This window comes from Ovis aries, chromosome 12 (genome assembly GCF_016772045.2).
Source record: "Ovis aries strain OAR_USU_Benz2616 breed Rambouillet chromosome 12, ARS-UI_Ramb_v3.0, whole genome shotgun sequence".
NCBI lineage: Eukaryota > Metazoa > Chordata > Mammalia > Artiodactyla > Bovidae > Ovis > Ovis aries.
In genome coordinates, this window is record NC_056065.1 from 46,510,382 (window position 1) to 46,528,610 (window position 18,229).

The 18,229-nt window shown below is 57.5% G+C and overlaps 1 protein-coding gene across 3 annotated transcripts in view; it reads left to right on the forward strand.

The window, feature by feature from the left end:
- The window catches only part of CHD5 (chromodomain helicase DNA binding protein 5), a 67,196-nt gene that overhangs the window by 11,245 nt on the left and 37,722 nt on the right, over window positions 1-18,229 (forward strand). For all 3 annotated transcript variants that reach the window (XM_027975716.3, XM_027975715.3, XM_027975717.3), the window contains exons 3-11: window positions 6,824-7,003; window positions 9,645-9,763; window positions 10,333-10,571; window positions 12,107-12,231; window positions 13,422-13,545; window positions 14,613-14,779; window positions 14,958-15,179; window positions 16,169-16,375; window positions 16,601-16,812. In XM_027975716.3, coding sequence (XP_027831517.1) covers window positions 6,824-7,003; window positions 9,645-9,763; window positions 10,333-10,571; window positions 12,107-12,231; window positions 13,422-13,545; window positions 14,613-14,779; window positions 14,958-15,179; window positions 16,169-16,375; window positions 16,601-16,812 — 1,595 coding nt within the window. The remainder of the gene's footprint in view (window positions 1-6,823; window positions 7,004-9,644; window positions 9,764-10,332; window positions 10,572-12,106; window positions 12,232-13,421; window positions 13,546-14,612; window positions 14,780-14,957; window positions 15,180-16,168; window positions 16,376-16,600; window positions 16,813-18,229) is intronic.

Genomic DNA, 18,229 nt, shown 5'->3' on the forward strand with positions numbered 1-18,229 from the left:
TTGATGGGGAAGCGCTGTCGATTCTTTGGCTTTCTCACCTCCCCTGTCCAGAGGAGACCCTCCTGGTCCAGCCTCACAGGGGAGGCTGTGGGGGAGGTGTTAATGGGCTTGGTGACCCTGGGGGCAGAGTAGCAATGTGCTTGTGTGTGTGGAGCCTGCTGGAACTCTCTGATGTGCCTCAAAGGCCACCGTGGGCCTTTGGCTTGTCCCTTGCAAGGCTTTGTGCAGGTGGGGGAGTGTTATGACTTCGCTCTGGAGGGTCCTTGAAGATGCTGCAGGGAGTGGGGAGGAGGAGACGCCTGAAGACAAAGGGCCTGTGATGGCGGGCAGGCCATGCTGGGTGGGATTCTTCCCCAGATCTTCCCAGGCCACTGTCTGCACCTGTCTGAGCCTCACTTCTGTGTCTGCAGTAAGGGGGGGTGGTCATCATTTTGCCCCCAGCCCCTTGTTGGGGGGCAAATCAGATGTGGGCCGGGAGGGAGCCTTCATGTGACCAGTGCCATGGGGAAGGCCAGTAGCCTTGGGGACATCCAGAATGTTACCCTACAAGTGTCTGCAGGACGGGGCCTGCCCTGGACCGTGCCCCCGGGTTCTCGTGGTGGTCAGCCGGGGCTGGCCTGTCAGGAGCTCAGGGACTGGGGCAGGGAGGGGTCAGCCCCGCCTCCTCCAGCTGGAGCCTTACAGGTGCATCCTGTCTGTGCTGTGCCCAGAGCTTGGGGTCAGCATCCTCCCCAGGACTGCCCGTTGAGCTGTTGCCCTCGCTTCTGGGGGGCCCCCATAGGACAGCTGCCCTGTCCAGGCTCCTGGCCTAGGCTCTCCCTGCCCTCTGCGGCCTTGGCAGGCTGTTTGTCTCCTCAGGAGCATATAAACTGCCTTTTCTGCCCCTGGAGGGGCCTGAGTCTCTGCCGGGCCCAGCGCCACCCCTGTCCAACACTCTGCTCTTCATCACTGTTGCACCTCAGTTTTGTCTGCACTGCCCACTCCTGGCATCCTGTGCTCCCAGATAGACAGGTCTGTCCCCTCCCAGGACACCCCACCCCTAAACCCAGGGCTGCGTGTGGGAAGGTTTGTGAGCTGAAGCGTCCTGTCCCCATTATCCAGGAGGGGAAGTGGAGGCAGGAGAGAGGAAGAGGGGGACCCCTGCCTGGAGGCTCCCCCTCAGGGAGATGTAATGGACTGGGCCCCCTGCAATGGGGGACCTGTGCAGCTCCTCTCCCCACCCTGGCCTGCAGGTCTGTCCTTGTTGCGAGTAGAGAATAGATGGTGTGGGGCTGGTGGGGCCCTGGGATCCAGGGGTTGACTTCCTGGTTGAGCTGTGAAATCTGGATCTGCTGCAGCCACTGGGCTCACTCCCCAGACTCGGGTCTCCCTGGATGCGGGTGGAGGGGGATTCTGGGTCCTGGGGCTGAGCACAGGCACCTCCTTCTCCAGGTCCTCAGTGATTTCTCTCTTTCAGCTTCTTTCCTGGGACAGGGAGGGAGGCTGGGCCAGCGTGGGCTGGTCTCAGGCCTCAGGCTGGGTCTCTGCCCGGTTCCCAAATGGTGATGAAGGCCCATGAGGGGAGCCCCAGGGGCCTGTGGCCTCCCTTCCCGGCTCCAGGTGGGGGTGAGCTTTCTCTGGCCTTCCTGGATACCGGTACAGCAGGCCCCTCCCCGAGGCCCTGGTCAGGAAGGAGGCAGGATGTGGGCAGAGTCTTGGCGGTGGTGAGGCGGGGGCTGGGTGAGGGGCCTGCGGCCAGAGGAGAGGGGCTGGTGGCTTCTGAGGACAGGAGGGCTGGTGCCTGCCATCCTCGTGCTGGGATCACCCTGATCACCCAGGTCTCTCATCTCCTTTCTCCGGCCCTACCTGGACACAGGGTTTTGCTTTTGTCTCTGAGCCCAGCTCTCACTCCTGTGGCTGGAACTTGGCCTCTGTGAGGGACTCGTCTCTCGCTACCTCTTCCCTGGCCTCCTCTTCCCTCCTCTGCGTTTCTTCCCCGCCCACCTCATCATCCTCCTGCCCTCTCCCTCATCCTCTCCTCCCTCCTCTCACTTCCTCACCCTCTCTCCTCTGCACCGAGATGCATCTCCAGATCTCGGAGGGGATGGAGGCCAGGGGAAACTGGAGGGCTGCAGGAGCTGGGCAGTGCCAGGCAGGCCCCCAATGTGGCCCTCAGACCATTGCTGCCCCCCGCCCCCTACCCCCACCGCACCGCTGAGAGCCTGACTTGGCAGCTGTCAGATTTCTGAGATCTAAACACGCTGCCTCTGGAGAGAGGGATCTTGGCCGCCATGTGCCCACTGCCCGCTCCTCCACCCGCCTGCAGTTCTCATGATGTGGGTGGGGGAATGTCACCCCTTTGCTCCTTTTCATCTCCATCCAGGTGGCCTCAACCCAAGACCATGGGTGGAGGGAGCAGAGGGCCCCCCCGGGTGGTGGAACCCATGCAGCAGCAGGCTTTTGGCGGGGGCTGGGTGGGGGGACAGGCAGGGAGTCGTGAATTCTGATTTACATAAAATAACCGGGCTTCGGCCGGAACCTGAGCATATGTAGATGAAGCTCCTTGTCAGACCCAGCGCAGGAGGGAGAGATGATTTCAACCTGTACTGCAGTGGTTACCATAGCAACCAATTATTCAGTGCTAAATTATAACTGTTTATAACACTCGTGAATGGGAAGGCTCATATTTCATTCTTTCTTTTTCCCTCTCAATCTTGAAGGACCTCAATTTGAGAATGACCAACTCTCCGAGTCCCTCCTTTTGAGTTGAAATGCCTCCTTTTTAAGAGATGTGGTGTGTGCCAAGCTCAGGCATAGAAGGAAGGGAGAGGGAGATGGAAGGCCTGGATGGAACGACATCTGCAGAGCTGCAGGGGGGAAGGGTGGACACTGGCTGCCTGCTAGGGATCCCCAGGGCCTGCATTGGTGGCTTACTGTGCCTTCTGTGGGCCTGAGGCTCAGGGCAGAGACCCCTCCTGCCTACCCCCAAGTCCTCACATGCCCAACTTGGGAGTAGCATCTAAGGCAGCTTTGCACATGGATTCTGTCGGGACTCCAAGTTTGCTTGAGTTCTTCAACCATCAGGGGTGTCCCCTGTAGTCACGCCTGGGGCAGCTGCAGCCCAGAGGACAGCGCCAAGGTCACAGCCTGATGAGTCCTGATGTTCAGAGCCTAGGTGTGGCTTGGGGCTGAGGTTGCTTTAGGGAATTTTTTCAGGGATTTTGTCCTGTGCCTGTACCTCCCTTGTGAATGTGGCTTGGCCTGCACCACCCCCAAAAGTTTCAAGATGCCGTATGGCTGGTCTCCTCCTAGTATTTGGTCCTTCCTGCCCTTCTGGCCACTGGCTGCTCTGCATCCCTCCAGGTCCTGCTGATAGGTGACCCCTCTTCCAGTTGTTTTCAGAACCATGTGCTGCCCTTCCTTTTGCTCCTTTGTCTGCAAGGGAAGATTTTGGAAAAACAAAGCACAGAGAAAGGAGGCCCTGGTCTTGATGGATGCAGAGAGGTGCTGTGGGTACAGAATTATTGCACCAGCAGGAAACTCATTCCCAAAGACCTGTCCTGCATCCCACCAGCCACCAAGCCCCCTGCCCCTGGCTGTGTGAGCAAGAGGGCTTGGATGAGATTGGGGTACAGATAGGGGTGGACCAGGCAAGGTGAGCCTCATTTTGGTGGGGGGAGAAGGAAGGGCACAGAGGAGATTAGGGAATGGATGGGGAGTTGGAAAATTGGGGAACCACCTCTTCTTTCCAGCCAGCTTTCCTCAATGCAGGTAGACAGGGTGATGAAAGGTCTCCCCATTCTGTGAAATAGGAGGCTGCCATCGTTGTCACCCTAGTGGGTGATTGGGGCCACTGACATGCCCAGTGTAACTCCAGCTCATTCCTCTAGAAGGAACTTTGCCCTCCTGCTCCCCCACTTAGATCCAGAGTGGCTGCTGGACCAACCCTCCTGGCAGTGCCCAGCTTGGGGCCCTCTGCCAGGCCTGCGCCTCCTGCACTGTGCACACACAGAGTGTCTGCCGGAGGGGCCTTCCCTGCCTCTTCCTCCCTCTAGCTCCATCTGGGCCCTGCCTTCAGAACTGCGCCGGCCACCTCTCACTGCTCCTGCACTTGGGATGTGGTAGCCTGGGATCCGGCTCCCAGCAGATGTTCAGGAAAAACCCCACAGATGCAGCCACAACAGCCCCTTCTTGTTGCCTCTGTGTGTGTGTGTGTGTGTGTGTGTGTGTGTGCACGCACATGTGTGCTCAGTCGTGTCTGACTCTCTGTGACGCCGTGGACTGTAGCTCAACGGGCTCCTTTGTCCATGGGGATTCTCCAAGGAAGAATACTGGAATGGGTTGCCATTTCCTCCTCCAGTTGAAGAGTTGAAGGAAGGGTTGCCTCTTCCTGACCCAGGGATTGAATGCATGTCTCCTGTATCTCCTGCGTTGGCAGGCAAATTCTTTACTGCTAAGCCACCAGGGAAGCCTCAGCTACACTGTAATTGTTGTCCAGCTGCAGGCGTTATCCATGCACTTGACTTTAATCCAGTCTGGATTTGCAGAAACGAGGGAGATGAAGCTGGTTGAGTCCTCCAGCTTGTGGTCCTGGTCGCATCTTCGACTTCCAAGCAGAACTGGGGGCATTGTGGGTACTTGAGTCTCCCCTATTTCAAAATATTTAAAGCTCTCTCTCGCAGGACCTCCTTTGTTCCTCTTACTGCCATTTACAGCATCCCCATTTCATAGATGAGGAGACTGAGGTCAGGGTGTTGCAGTGACTTGCCCAGTTTCCTGGTTAGCAAGGATTTCTTAGCTCAGAGACAGCTTCTGTCCTGAAGCCTCTCAAGGGAGCCCCAGAACCTGTCGTGGGTCCACCTGTCTCATCCCTGATCTGGTCTGTGGGTGGGTGAGAGCCAGCCCCAAGCCCCTCCCTTGTCAGGCCCCACAGCCCTGTCCGCGGTGCTGAAGCTGGTGGTGGCTGCCTCTTCCCATCCTTACCTTCGCTGGGGTGTAGGCCCTGTCTCTCAGGTCTTCCGAAGGGTGCTCTTTCCAAGCTGGCCGAACTCTACACCCTCAGAGGGAATGGACATCACTGTGTGACCTCTGCCTCCCCAGACAGAGGCAGAGCTGGGAGCTGTGGCTATGAGCGCTGAGAACAGGATTGCGTGTGAGGCTGTCCTGTCCTGGGTAGGCTCTGGAAGCTGCCAGGACTGGTTCACTGCCCCTGGGGCCCAGTGTGGCCAACCGAGTCAATATTCTGGGAAACACTTGAGTTCTGGAAAGGCCCAGGCCCTGCTGCCTGTCAGCCACCAGCCAGCACACTGACTCAGCAGCTTAATGAGCATAAAAGGTTTGGAAGCAGGGAGCCGGCCTAGGCAGAGAGTGAGCTGAGCAAGCAGAAGCATCAGGAAGTGCAGGAACCCCATAGGTGGGTCCTTTCCCAGATGTACCTCAGGGAGAACCTCCCTCCTGGAAAGAGATGCTCAGACTGTAAACATGGCTGGACAGGGCAGCAGTTGGCTTGGACAGACAGACCCACTGTCCTTACTGCCCTCTGTCTGCTCGGCTCCTCTTCCACATGCTCCTTCCCTCCCCCACCTTCCCTCCTCTCTCTCGTCCCCTCTTTCCTCCTCCCTCTCCATTTCCTCTTTTGCTTCCTTCCTTCATTCTCCTTTCCTTCTTCTCACATCCTTCATCTCCCTAGTTCTCTCTTCATCTCTACTGTGCCTCTCTTTGCTCACCTTGAAGAGAGAGTAAACCACCAGCATGACAATGCCAAACATCATCTTCCTTGGAGCATCTGTGTCCAGCCTCTCCTGCAGGCCCTGGCTTGAAGGGGCCTCCTCAGCCCACTTGCATCTTCAAAACCCTAAATACACAGCTTTCTCAGAGGGACAGTGACTTTCTAATAGGGGATGCTCTGTCTGTAAACACCCTTATCTCCATATATATGGGCCATTTTCTGCCTGTACAGATGGGAAACTAAATCAAGGAAGCCAAGCTTAAGAGCTGCCTAAATTACCTTGTCTCATATTGAGATGAAGCAGCCAGGATGAGGGCCGTGGGGAAGGTGGGCTTATGCCTTAGCAGCTTCTGGAGAGCCCACATGCAGATAAGACTGGGATGACGTCCCTGGCGGCTCAGTGGGTAAAGAATCCATTTGCAGGAGACACAGATGTAGGTTCGATCCCCAGGTCAGGAAGTTCCCCTGGAGAAGGGCATGGCAAACCAGTCCAGTATTCTTGCCTGGAGAATCCCATGGACAGAGGAGCCTGGTGGGCTACGATCCATAGGGTCGCAAAGAGTTGGACACGACTGAAGTGACTGAGCACTGAGCACGTGCGCTGTATGTTAACCACAGGTTTCACTTGACACAAACAGCTCCATAGGATGCAAAGATAAGCAGAGCGGTGCGGAGGTGGGGTCCGGGGCAGAAGCCAGGGGCCCTTCTCCAGCCTAGCCTGCATTTTGTTTTTTTGGCTCTGGGCATCACATCCTCTGTGTGTCCAAGTGTCATCCCTGACACTTGTGTTACAATCTGAGTCCACAGAAACCTGAGGCAGAGCCTGGACCTCACTCTGGGGCCGTCCAAACAGCTGCCGTGCGCTTGTGCATTGTGAGGGTGAAGCCTGGCTTCACACGATACCTTCACTCATCTGCACGGCACCGTTTGTCATGTCGAGGATGAGACCCTTGCCCTATACTGGTTCCAGGTGATTGGAGCTTTGGTGATCTGGTGGCTGAGACTGATCCAGAAAGCATGGGCCGACTGACTCTTCCAGGAGGCCACTTGCAGGGCAGGACTGCTGCCTAGGACTGGGGGCCCTTGTTTGTTCTCAGCATCCCCTTTCTCTTCCAGGGGAGCAATGACGAGCTGTCGGAAAATGAAGAGGATCTGGAAGAGAAGTCGGAGAGTGAAGGCAGTGACTACTCCCCGAATAAAAAGAAGAAGAAAAAGCTCAAGGACAAGAAGGAGAAAAAAGCTAAACGGAAAAAGAAAGATGATGAGGAGGATGACAATGAAGATGGGTGCCTCAAGGTAACACTGAGGCCTGGCTGGGGGTGGGGGGTACTCAGGAGGGGGGCTGAGCCCCTGCTGCCAGCTCTCTGCCTTCTGACCCCAGAGCCCCTGTGTGAAGAGCCTCCTTTTCCACCAGTGGGTGTAGGGGCAGATGGGTCTGGGGGTGTGAGTGTATCCATGTGCACATGTGGAAAAGTTGGACACGAGTTTGTGAGAAATACTGTATCTACAAGTCTTCCAGACACATCAGAAATAACAATGGGATGACCATTAGGAGTTGAGGGAGGAAGTCAGGCAGCCTTTTGCTGATGTCCGTTGTTTTGCCTGGCCTAGCGCAGAGCTGTTTCCGAGGGGAGTGATGGTCTGAACTCAAGTTTGGTGTCAGGAGCCTCTCACTCGGAACAGTTTGGGAAAATAGAACAAATGGAGCTTTTGCCAAGAAGCAGCAGCTGCGGGACTTCCCTGGTGGTCCAGTGGCTAAGACTCTGCACTTGGAATGCAGGGGGTATGGGCTCCATCCCTAGTTGGGGAACTAAGATCCCATATATTGCGTGTGCATGCTCAGTCATGTCCAACTCTCCGCGACCCTAGGGACCGTAGGACACCAGGCTCCTCTGTCTGTATGATTCTGCATGAAAGAATACTGGACTGGATTGCCATGCCCTTCCCCAGGGGATCTTCCTGACTCAGGGACTGAACATGGTACAACCAAAAATTTAAAAAGAGAAAGAAAGAAAAAAAAGCAGCAGCAGCTGGACAGCTCTGCTTACTGTAGAAGGGGGATTTACTTAGCACGTGTTCTGAAATTCTGCCCGCATGGGTGTCTAGGAGAGTGTGCCAGGGCAGCTGTAGCGATGGGCCTACAGCTCTCCCCAGGGGCAGAAGCCTCTTCCTCGTGAACATGAATGTGGGGAGCAATGTGACTGAGCCAAGGCTCCAGAAATCTCAAGGCCACTCCATGGAGCGGGGGAGGACTGAGGGTAAGGTGGGCAGGGGTAGGTGACAGCAGCACACCCGGGCGTCTCCTGCTTCCGTCCATCTCTCCCCGAGGTTCCGTTTGGGCTGGCTGCGGATCTGCAGATTAGCGCTCTGTAAATATTAGTACAGTGGCTGATGGGTGAGGCAGAGGTGGTGACTGTCAGCCACTGAAGTTGGGAAGTGCCCGTGGTGCCCTGACACCCAGGGGGGAGCTCATTAGCTGGCTGGCGTGTTGTGAGTCATCTGTAACTGATAACAGCTGAGAGGCTGACAGCTTTGGAAGATGAACTTATGGGAGCGATTCAGGGTGATCCTGGAGCGATGCCATTGCTTGCTCACTTGTTGCTCTGCTTCCTGGTGGGAGCAGAGGCCTGATGTGCCCCCAGGAATGACTGTGTGTCAGGGGCAGGTCGGCCCAGGGAGGAGGTCCCACATGGGAGGATCTCTGAACCATCACAGAGATCTGCAGGCCAGGAAGCGGGTCCCTTGGGGCTGAGGGAGACTGTGTGTCCTGGATGGCCTTCTCTTGCTGGAGCAGACAGCCCTCAGCAGCCCCAAGAGCTGCGAGGTAAGGGGACTCCAGTTTGGGGGACCCGATGGTGTGATCCTGTTTCTTTGCCTTTGCGGGGTCAGCTCTGGGTTCAGGCCAGGCATCCTCAGGGCTGAGAACGAGTGTAACAGCAGCTCAGGGTTTCTTGGACTCCCAGTGTCCCATCCAGCAGGAGGGGAAGCTGGCCTGTCTCCTAGTTTTCCTTATAGGAGACCTAGGGCTGCCCTTGCCTGGACTGGTTAAGTCACATGCCCACCTGGACCAAAGATGCAGCCTGGGAGTGGTGTGTGCTGATTGGTGGAATGGATTGGTGGGCGGGGCTGGGCTGCCTAGAACAAGTTGGGGAATCTGAGTGAGAGCACTGTTCCAAGGACCTCTGCTAACTCCTTCCCTCCCACGAGGTAGGTGCTTTTACCGCCATTTTACAGATGGGGAAGCTGAGGCACAGAGAGGTGAAGTTAGCTTGTTCACTTCTCACTGACACTATGTGGCAGAACCAGGATTGGTACTTGAGTCTGATTGGCAGGTTCTAATCTCGTAGTCAGCACTACCCGCTGTCCCCCATCTTAGCCATCCCGGGTCTGCTTGGTGACCTGATGCCCGGGCTGGCCATCTCTGTGCCCTTGGGAACTCACATACCTCCCTGTGCCTCTGCTCCCAATGTGAAGCAGTTGCTGAGGGCCCCTCTCTGGGCTCTGCCCCCAGCTGGACCACTGCTCCATGCTCTGCTCTGGCCAGGGCACACCTTCCTGGCCCCAGAACCCAGCAGCAGCCTGTCCTTTCATGAGGTCCAAGTGTGACTGTATCACCCCAAGGTGACAGCCTGGGGCAGAGAGAGCGAGTCCTGTACTTATTCCTGCCCTGGGCATGCACATGGCTTCCCCCCAGATACATGGTCCTGCACCCCCTCATAAGCTGGCATCTGAGCCATTCCTACTGCTCAAGGGACTGGCAGCCTGGAGTGCTCTAGGATATTTTCAGTTTGGGGTGTGAACTGCTCTTGTTAAGTTGCACGTTGCAGACATGATCACCCCGGCTTTTCCCAGGCCTCCTGGATGGGGCCCCAGGGATGGGGGTGCAGGTTAGAAGTACCCCCACCTTTGATTCCATCTCTGGCCCCTGTGTCTGTAGGAGCCTAAGTCCTCGGGGCAGCTCATGGCCGAGTGGGGCCTGGATGATGTGGACTACCTGTTCTCCGAGGCTGACTACCACACGCTGACCAACTACAAAGCCTTCAGCCAGTTCCTCAGGTGGGCCTCGGGGCCACCATGGCTGGGCACCCACGGAGATGGCCTTTTTGGGGGAACCAAGTGGGGAGCCAGAGGGATAGGGTCCTGGGCTCCTGGGGTGGGGGGAGTGTCGGGCTGACATTGACCCTGGGCAGAGCTGGCAGGAGGGACAGGACCTTCCACTTCCACAGATGGTCCTGCCCTCCCTTGCTGGTCCTGCCCCCAGGAACCATGGCCCCAATCAGTCCCGAGGTCTTAAACCCCCGTGGCCACTCTCAGCTCTAGAAGAAATGGAACTGGACCCCTAGGGTCCTGCTGGAGGCCCCTGCCTCTGGGTCTTCAGTCTTACTGGGTCTGGAAACCCAATTAGAAGGTGACCAGCCCTGTAAATAGGAAGTCAGGGGTGTTGAGGGTGGACGGCTCTCTCTGGCTTGATCCTCTTCCTTGGCCCTCCATTCAGCCCACTTTTCCCAGTTTGCCACATATTCCAAATGTGGGAGAAGATGGGTGGGCCCTGCAGGAGTCACATGGGGGTCTTGTCCCCTTCATTGGGCTGCCCTCACCCTCTGCCTCCCCCCACCCCTGTGCAGACCGCTCATCGCCAAGAAGAACCCGAAGATCCCCATGTCAAAGATGATGACTGTCCTGGGTGCCAAGTGGCGGGAATTCAGTGCCAACAACCCCTTCAAGGGCAGCTCGGCGGCAGCGGCTGCAGCAGCAGTGGCTGCGGCTGTGGAGACGGTCACCATCGCGCCTCCCCTGGCTATCAGCCCCCAGCAGGCACCCCAGCCTGTGCCCATCCGCAAGGCCAAGACCAAAGAGGGCAAGGGTATGGCTGTGGGTGGGTGGCACCCAGTCCTGCTGTCTGAGGCCCCCCAGACCTTATAGCTTGGGGCAGCTGGGACAGCTGGGCCGGTCTTTACTCAGGACCTAGTGCCTTGGTGGACCTTGGATCCACACGCCCTTTCTCACCTATGTGGTAGCATCTGTCCTGCCTCCCTTCTGGGGCTGGTGGACAAGTGGAGGGGACAGTGGGCTCAGAGTTTTGGGAGGTTTCCCAGGTATGGAGGAGGGGACCGCGGCGGCCCAGGCTGCTGGGAGTTGAGGGGCTCTTGTGTTTGAGGCTGCACCATTCCCAGGAGAAGGGGTCCTAAAATGACCCATTGATCCCTCTTGTGAGTGCCTGGGCCGGGTGGGCATGGGCGTGGTCAGGGCCGGCCTCCCAGGGAGACCCAGAAGGAGATCCAGATACAAAATCGGACTCCGCGGTGGTGTCTGGGTGGGGACAGCAGAGGCACTCTCTGTGACTTGAAGTTCTCGGGGAGGGGCTTCTCTGCCCTGAGTGGAGGGCTTCTGGCCCCCGTGGGGGTAGGGCCGTTGATCTCCCCCAGACTCTGAATGGTGGGCTCACCTGCAGCTCACCTTCCTGGTGCAGTGACCTGGGTTTTGATGGAGGGCGGAGGAGACTGTGGGGACCTCTTGTTTCTGCCCCAAGCAGCTCTGGTCTCTGGGACAACGCATTCCTTTGCCAGGTCCCGCAGGGACCCTGGTGGGCAAGTGATGCAGTCTTCAGCACCTGCTCCCGCTCAACTCCCTCGCCAGCCGCCCAGCCAGCCTTCTTTCTCATTTCCTCTTGGGCTCCAGCTGCTGAGTTATCGATTCCCTGAGCTGCCTATTCAAAGCCTGAAAAATTGAAATAGATTTTCCATGGCGCCACTGAGGTTACAGCCGGGCTGCCAGCCCCATCTCTCTGTGTGGATGTGGATAGAGGAGGGCCTCGGGTGAGGCCATCTGCTTCCAGGCCCCCACCTTCCCTGCTCAGCCTGGTGGGAAAGGCTGCTGGAGACGGGTCATTACTCCCCAGGTGGATAACTGTCCTGTGGCCAGCTCCATAAAAACACAGCCTCACCTCTACTGGCCACAGAGGTGGGGGAGGTCTTGCGTGGTGCCAGTGTTGGGGTATAGTAGGCAACCTGGAGGCTGGCTGCTGGGGGAAGGGCTCCTTGCTCTAGCCCAACCCTCCAGGGCCCAGGTATGGACTACAGGTAGGTGGGTGTGCCCTTGGTGGCCCTGGTGGCCCTTGGGTGTCTGTGGCTTTACTGGGGACAGCTCCTTTCTGGGGAGAGGGATGAGACAGGGCTGTTTCCGAGATGGCAGTGCAGTGGCTAGGACTGAGACCGGACCAGGATTATGCTCTGGCCTCCCCTGCTACTTGCTGTGCAGCTTTAAGCAAAGATGTCACCTCTCTGAACCTGTTTTCTCGTTGGAAAAGAGGTGACAGCAGAAATGATCCTTTCTTTACCAGGGTGCTGTGAGGCTGAGTGAAAGCATGGTGGTAAGTGAGCGAGCCGTGTTGCTTTTCAGGGCCTGGAGTGAGGAAGAAGATCAAAGGCTCCAAGGATGCGAAGAAGAAGGGCAAAGGGAGAAAGGTGACTGGGCTCAAGTTCCGCTTCGGAGGGGTCGGCAGCAAGAGGAAGAAGGGGTCCTCGGTGAGTGCGAGTGTGAGCGTGAGAGTGTCTGGAGTGCACACCATGCAAAGACTGGATGACTGAAAAGCAGGCTGTCAGTTCATTCTCCTGTACCAGGCAGGGGGCAGGTCCTGTTCCCCTTCCCCACTCTCTCTTCCTACACTACATGCCTGTCTGCTGGGCTTGTGTCCCCACCTGACTGGTGAGGGGGTCAGCCTGGATCCTTCCAAGGGTCCCTGGAGTGTGGCCTCTGGGTGGTCCATGCCTCCAGCTCTTTCTCCTGCCCACCCTGCTGAGCTGGAGTCTCAGTCCCAGCTCCCTTGGCCCCAGCTGCCTCTCTATCTGGGCAGCAGGCGGGAGAGTCCTGGTGGGGCCTGGATGCCCAGGTCTGCTAGGAGAGTGGGCCCAGGAAGGAGGCCTGCATGTGGGGGCAGGCAGGGCTCCAGCCCTTCAAGGGCAGCTCTGGCACTCGGTTTAGAATGACCCCAAGTCCGTGTCTGAGCCTTCGAGCCCTCTTTCTCCGGGGGTAGGGGGCATTCATCCCTACCTCCTGCTCCCATAGGTTACCTACTTCCCTCCACCTCTCAGCCCTGCAGAGGGGCAGGGATGGAAGCCATCTCTTTGTCCTTTGGAAGAGGCAAGTGACAGGTTTCAAGTGTAGCTGCTTTGGAGGGGAGCATGGAGCAGCAGGTGTCCCCATTCAGCTTAGCTTTTGAGCCGAGACTAAGGTGCTCGGCCCTCTGCTCCACTTTGGTGCAGCCCGCTCTGGAACTGCTCACAGTCTGGAAGGGTTTGGGGGCATGTACTAGGAGAGAGCCAATGACATGCAAATGGAATAGGCCAGACCTGGTACACAGGCTGTGCAGCGGGTCTCATTAGGGAGAAATCTGGGAAGGCTCCTTGGGGGAGGCGTCCCTAGGGCTTCCCCTTGAGGGATGTGTTGGACTTTGGCAGGGTAGAGGGCAGGGCCTGGGAGAGTTATGAGGGCTGGAGAGCAGGGCCTGGGGAGGGTGGCGGGCCATCAGCCTGGACCAGAGTGCTAGGGGATGTTCTAGCTGGGTGGCAAGATGAGATGAACTGCAGACAATACCCTGTATCTGGAGCTTCCATGGTACCCTGCCACACCCTACCCTCTGCCCAGACCTGAGAAGCCTTGAAACGAGCCCCTTGGGCCAGCTCTGGGCTCACAGGGCCCTCCCCTGCCCCTGCAGAGCGAGGAGGATGAGCGAGAGGAGTCGGACTTCGACAGCGCCAGCATCCACAGCTCCTCCATGCGCTCTGAGTGCTCTGCTGCCCTGGGGAAGAAGAGTAAGAGGAGGCGCAAGAAGAAGAGAAGTAAGACTTTGTAGGGTTCCTGTGGGCATCACATGGATGTGGGGTGCAGAGCCCCCTTTGGGGAGTAGGGAAGGGCATCCTCAGGCCTCAGCCAGGCCAGGCAGGTCCCCTGTGTTTCCTCAACCACCCTCACCTATGTGTTTAGGAGAGGGGGGTCCTGTCTCAGTGGGTCCACATCTATTAGGGACCCATAATGTGAGTCACCCCAGGGCATTTGCATGGCAGAGGGGCACAAGAGAAGGAATTGTCTCAACCACATACACCGTCCACTTATTCAGTCATCCACTCTCTACTCATCTATCCCCCCACCCCCAGCCTTCCCACCCCCCCCTTTCCATATCTTGGTCCTTCCTCCCTCCCCTTTTTCCATCCAGCCGTTCATCTTTCTGTCCATCCACATACCTTTCTGCTTCCATTCTTCCTTCCTCCCTCCCGTCGTCCTGTCCTTTTACTTGTCTTCAATCCATCTCTTCACCCGTTTACGTTTTTTCTTTTCTTTCTGGCTGCACATAGTCATAGTGAAAGTCACTTAGTTGTGTCCAACTCTGCGACCCCATGGACTATACAGTCCATGGAATTCTCCAGGCCAGAATACTGGAGTGGGTAGCCTTTTCCTTCTCTGTGGGATCTTCCCAACCCAGGGATCGAACCCAGGTCTCCTGCATTGCGGGTGAATTCTTTACCAGCTGAGCCACCAGGGAAGCCCAAGAATACTGGAGTGGGTACCTTATCCCTTCTCCAGCTGATCTTCCTGACCCAGGAATCGAACTTGGGTCTCCTGCACTGCAGGCTATCAGGGAAGTCCTGCACAATGGCTTGTTCTTAGTTCCCTGATTAGGGACTGAACGAGAGCCCTAGTCAGTGAAAGTGCAGAGTCCTAACCACTGGATCCCCAGGAATTTTCCCTCTTTACTCTTCAATCATTCTGTTCACCCTGTCTGTCCATCGCCATCCATTCATCCATCTGTTGAGTGCCTAGTATGTGCCAGGACAGCCTGTGGTGGAGATTGGTTGTGCATGGGGAGTGGGGACACAGCCCTCCATGACTGCCTCTGCCCCCTTCCCAGTCGATGATGGCGATGGCTATGAGACGGACCACCAGGACTACTGTGAGGTGTGCCAGCAGGGTGGGGAGATCATTCTGTGTGACACCTGCCCGAGGGCCTACCACCTCGTCTGTCTGGACCCCGAGCTGGAGAAAGCTCCTGAGGGCAAGTGGAGCTGTCCCCACTGTGTAAGCCCTTGGCAGACGCAGGGGGTGGGGGTTGTCAGTCCTGGTCTTCCAGACCCCTGCATGGTCTTCTCCGGGCAGAACATGGGGCGGTTGCGAGTGTGAGGGAGGGAGCTGCACCACGGTGGAGGGGCGTCCTGGCCCAGGGTGCCTCCACCTGGATTCCCTCCCCCAACTCCAGGAGAAGGAAGGGATCCAGTGGGAGCCGAAGGACGACGACGACGACGAGGACGAGGGCGGCTGCGAGGAGGAGGAGGACGACCACATGGAGTTCTGCCGCGTGTGCAAGGACGGCGGCGAGCTGCTCTGCTGCGACGCCTGCCCCTCTTCCTACCACCTGCACTGCCTCAACCCGCCGCTGCCCGAGATCCCAAACGGTGAATGGCTCTGCCCGCGCTGTACTGTGAGTGTTACGCCGGCCCGCGCCGAACGCCCCGCCCCCGACAAGTCTAGGTCCCTCCTGCGGCAAGGCCCCGCTCACAAAGGTCCCACCCATCAAGGCCCCGCCTCCACCAATCCAGGCTACGCCCACCACGGCCTACGCCCAGGCCGCTCCTGCCTCCTCCAGCCCCCACCCACCTAGGCCCCGCCCCAGCAGACCCTGGCCACCAAGGCTCCGCCTCCGCTGGCCTCCCACGAGCTCTGAGATCCCAGCCTGCCAAGGCCTCGACCCGCCCCCGCCCGCCCAGGTCCCGCCCACAAGGCGTCTGGCCCCGCCCCATTGTCCATCTGCTCAGTTCCAAGCCCTCTCCAGTCGCCTCGAGTCCCGCCCATCGCCTCATCTAAGCCTGCGCCGCTTCTCAAGTCCCTTTAGACTCGCTGGAAACAGCTATGAAAAGAGAGGTGGTCATAAACCTGCCACTGCCCATAAACAGCCACTGTTTACTGGGCGTCTCTCTAATGCTTACTGAGTTTTCAAGTACCAGGCCTTTGTTATTTTCATTTTTAGATGAGAAAACTGAGGCTCAGGGAGATAAAGTGACTTGCCCAAGGTCACACAAGGTCTCTTGGGCTGGAACCTTGGTTTCAGCAGGGAGAGGAGAGCACCCCTCCAGTCGCTATAGGTGTTTGAAGGTGTCCATGCTCTGAGATGTACCCAGCCCACCCCCAGTGCTGGATACCCCACCCTGTGGGCTGCGCCAGCCCTTGGTCACCCCATGTGCATCTGGGCTTCTGTTGTGTGTGTGCGTGTATGTGTGTGCATGTGTGTGTGTGTAGACACACATTGCCTCATCTGCCCGCACGGCGTGGGCAGGCTCCTGAGGACAGGGTGGTGTCTTGGAGTCACTGTGGTGCTGTCTGACTTGGGGAGCAGAGCAGCCTGTTGGAGGGAGCCTTGGGGTGGGGGCCTGAAGCTAAGCCCTGAACTTGGGGACCTTCCTCTGTCCACAGTGTCCCCCACTGAAGGGCAAAGTCCAGCGGATCCTGCACTGGCGGTGGACAGAGCCCCCAGCCCCCTTCATGGTGGGGCTGCCGGGGCCTGATGTGGACCCTGGTGTACCCCCGCCCAAGCCCCTGGAGGGCATCCCGGAGAGAGAGTTCTTCGTCAAGTGGGCTGGGCTCTCCTATTGGCACTGCTCCTGGGTGAAGGAGCTCCAGGTGAGGTACCTGGGCAGGTACGGCTGTGCTTAGGACATGAGGTGCTCTGGCCAGCTCCCTAAGTGAGAGACATTGTTGGGTGCTGGGGAGGGGGAGGAAGAAGGTGAGGATTGTCCTGCCTGGAACTCAGGCTGGGGGCTGGGGGGATGGGGGAGGAGCTGGGTTGGGGGACACTGGGGGTCATGGCCATCTGCCTTCCTTAACCTCTGTCCCCTCCGCAAGCAGCTGGAGCTCTACCACACAGTGATGTATCGCAACTACCAAAGAAAGAACGACATGGATGAGCCGCCACCCTTTGACTATGGCTCTGGCGACGAGGACGGCAAGAGCGAGAAGAGGAAGAACAAGGACCCTCTCTATGCCAAGATGGAGGAGCGCTTCTACCGCTACGGCATCAAGCCCGAGTGGATGATGATCCACCGCATCCTGAACCACAGGTGTGTGCCCGGCACATGAGCCGTGCTGTACACGCGGGCCCTTCAGTCTGTTAAATGGGCACAGGACCACATACGGGTGTGGTGAGGGCAGGAGGGGAGGCTGAGGACACCCACTGCGGGTGATTTGACCATCCAGCTGGAGGGGTTTTCATGCACATAGGTACACGTATGCACCCATGTTTACACTTGCATATGTGGCTCAGACGGTAAAGCGTCTGTCTACAATGCGGGAGACCCGGGTTCGATCCCTGGGTCGGGAAGATCCCCTGGAGAAGGAAATGGCAATCCACTCCAGTGCTATTGCCTGGAAAATCCCATGGACAGAGGAGCTTGGTAGGCTACAGTCCATGGGGTTGCAAAGAGTTGGACACGACTGAGTGACTTCACTCACTCACTCACTCACATGCACGTTACACTCATGGTAGAACAGTTCCTAAGTCATATGTATAAAAGGGCAACTTGATGAATGGCCTGTGAAACTTGCAGATGGGACGCTTGGGGGGCTGGGACCCTTGTGCTCCTAGGCCTCTGCTGAAGTGAGTGTTTGATACCTGCGGGAGGGTCCGGGGGACCACAGTGGGCCTGAGCTGTGGGTGTGGGTACACGTTTGCTCCTCTTTATAACATAGCTATCACCACTGAGTGCCATCTACCCAAGAGGTAGGCCTTTTACCTCTGCCTTTGTGTTTGTGACACCATCAAGGTTAAGTCACTTGCCCAAACCCACACAGCCAACAGGCAGGGGTGCTGGGATTGGAACCCAGTTCTTCCCTGATGGCAGGACTTGCTTTCTTGGCCACTATTCCAAGTTCCAGTGCCCTCGATAGCCCTTCATGGAGCAATCCAAAATTCCCTAGGTAACAGTGGTCAGAGGCTGCAGAGACCAGACCAAAGGACCAAGGCAGAAGGCCTTCCAAGAGTTTGGCTTTGGTTTGGTGGGCAGTGGGAGCTCTTGCTGATTCTTGAGCTCAGGTGCCTGAGAACCAGTGGTGGCTGACAGGTGGGCACAGGGTAGGGTCCATGGAGGCTCTGTCTCAGAGCAACTTTGGGTCCAACAGACCACATGTGTCCTGAAAGCAGGAGCTGGGTAGAGCAGAGCTTCGGAACCTGAGTCTTCCACTCGGATCCCAACCCTGGCTCCCAATTTTCTGGGCTCTGAGCCTCTGTGTTTCTTTTTTATTTATTGATTTGAGTGTGCTGGGTCTTTAGTTGTGGCATGTGCAATCTTACTTGCAGCGTGTGTGACCTAGTTCCCCAACCAGGGATCAAACCTGGCCCCCCTGGTTGGGGAACTAGAAGTCTTGGGAGTGTGGAGTCTTAGCACCTGGACAACCAGGGAAGTCCCCTGAGCCTCTGTGTTTCTGATGGGAAACGGGATGTGAGAGTACCAACCCCACAGGCTGCTGTCGGGGCTCAAG